Here is a 1,154-nt window from a genome sequence, read left to right as displayed (position 1 = left end):
ACCGCATCCGCCGCCTCACCTGCCTCGCCCGCCTCTCCGGCCAGCACCCGACGCACGCGGTACTCCTCGGCCTCGCCTATACGGTAAATGTATAGCCGAAAGAAGAGTTCTAAAAGACTGTTCTATTAGCGTAATTATGCCAAACTGTTGCTGTTTGTTATAAAACTTTTTGTATTCCATCTGCAGACAACTGCTGAACTCTCCGCTGCTGAACCGGCGACGCAACAAGAAGCCGTCGGAGAGCTCGGACGACGAGTTCTCCAACGGCTACAGCGAGGTCAACGGCAAGAACTACAGAGACCTCGAGAGCTTTCAGAAGGCACAGCTCAGGAACAAGGTATAGGAATCAACAAGACATTTTTATATTAAATTGTACTGGGGCCCTGCAATAGTATGTTCTATACTATTGCAGGGCCCCAGTGTATTCTAAAATCATATACATCATCTCGATGTAATGTATACCAAAATATAAAAGGGAGATATTTTATTAATTAATTCAAGACATGCTAAAATATTCCTCAAAATGATATACATATTCTCCTACCACAACTCAGCCAGCTAGTTTATTATTTGTGTGCAAATATAAGATAATTACGCAGCTGAAGCGTGCGGGGGGCGTGCCGTCGAGTGCGGGGGGCGGGGCCGGTGTTGGAGGGAGTGGGGGCGCGGGGAGCGGTGCGGGCGGTCAGGCGCGCCGGCAGCTGCTGATGCACAACAAGGCTCCCATGTGGAATGAGAACAGTCAGGTGTACCAACTCGACTTTGGCGGCCGCGTCACACAAGAATCCGCCAAGAACTTCCAGATCGAGTACCACGGGAAACAGGTAACATTAACAAGATATTGTCTTAATTTATAGCTCTAGTATCAATAAAATTCAAAATAACATCGACTTAACATTAATTCATTTATTTACTATAGGTGATGCAGTTCGGTCGCATCGACGGCAACGCGTACACTTTGGACTTCCAGTACCCATTCTCCGCGCTGCAAGCGTTCGCTGTCGCGCTGGCAAACGTCACCCAGCGCCTCAAGTAGACTACCGTCTAGCCGTAATGTAGCTTAGATCCCTTTTCCACTGAACTAATAGCCGGGCGACTGCCGCGACAATGGAAAAAGGGTCTTAAGAAACCACGAGTAGTATAGCTAATAACTT

General features: G+C 48.0%; 1 protein-coding gene across 1 annotated transcript; it reads left to right on the top strand.

The window, feature by feature from the left end:
* Positions 1 to 655: 655 nt before the first annotated feature.
* Positions 656 to 1,140, top strand: LOC106125640 (tubby-related protein 4-like). The gene is made up of 2 exons (XM_013322921.1): positions 656 to 824; positions 920 to 1,140. The coding sequence occupies exons 1-2, from the start codon at positions 708 to 710 to the stop codon at positions 1,034 to 1,036; spliced, it is 234 nt and encodes a 77-aa protein (XP_013178375.1). The 5' UTR covers positions 656 to 707; the 3' UTR covers positions 1,037 to 1,140.
* The last annotated feature ends 14 nt before the right edge of the window (positions 1,141 to 1,154 follow it).

The sequence above is a fragment of the Papilio xuthus genome, unplaced genomic scaffold, assembly GCF_000836235.2.
Source record: "Papilio xuthus unplaced genomic scaffold, Pxut_1.1 DF825790.1, whole genome shotgun sequence".
Taxonomy (NCBI): Eukaryota; Metazoa; Arthropoda; class Insecta; order Lepidoptera; family Papilionidae; genus Papilio; species Papilio xuthus.
The sequence above is the reverse complement of the archived record's forward strand: the minus strand, read 5'-3'. Positions and strand labels throughout refer to the sequence as shown.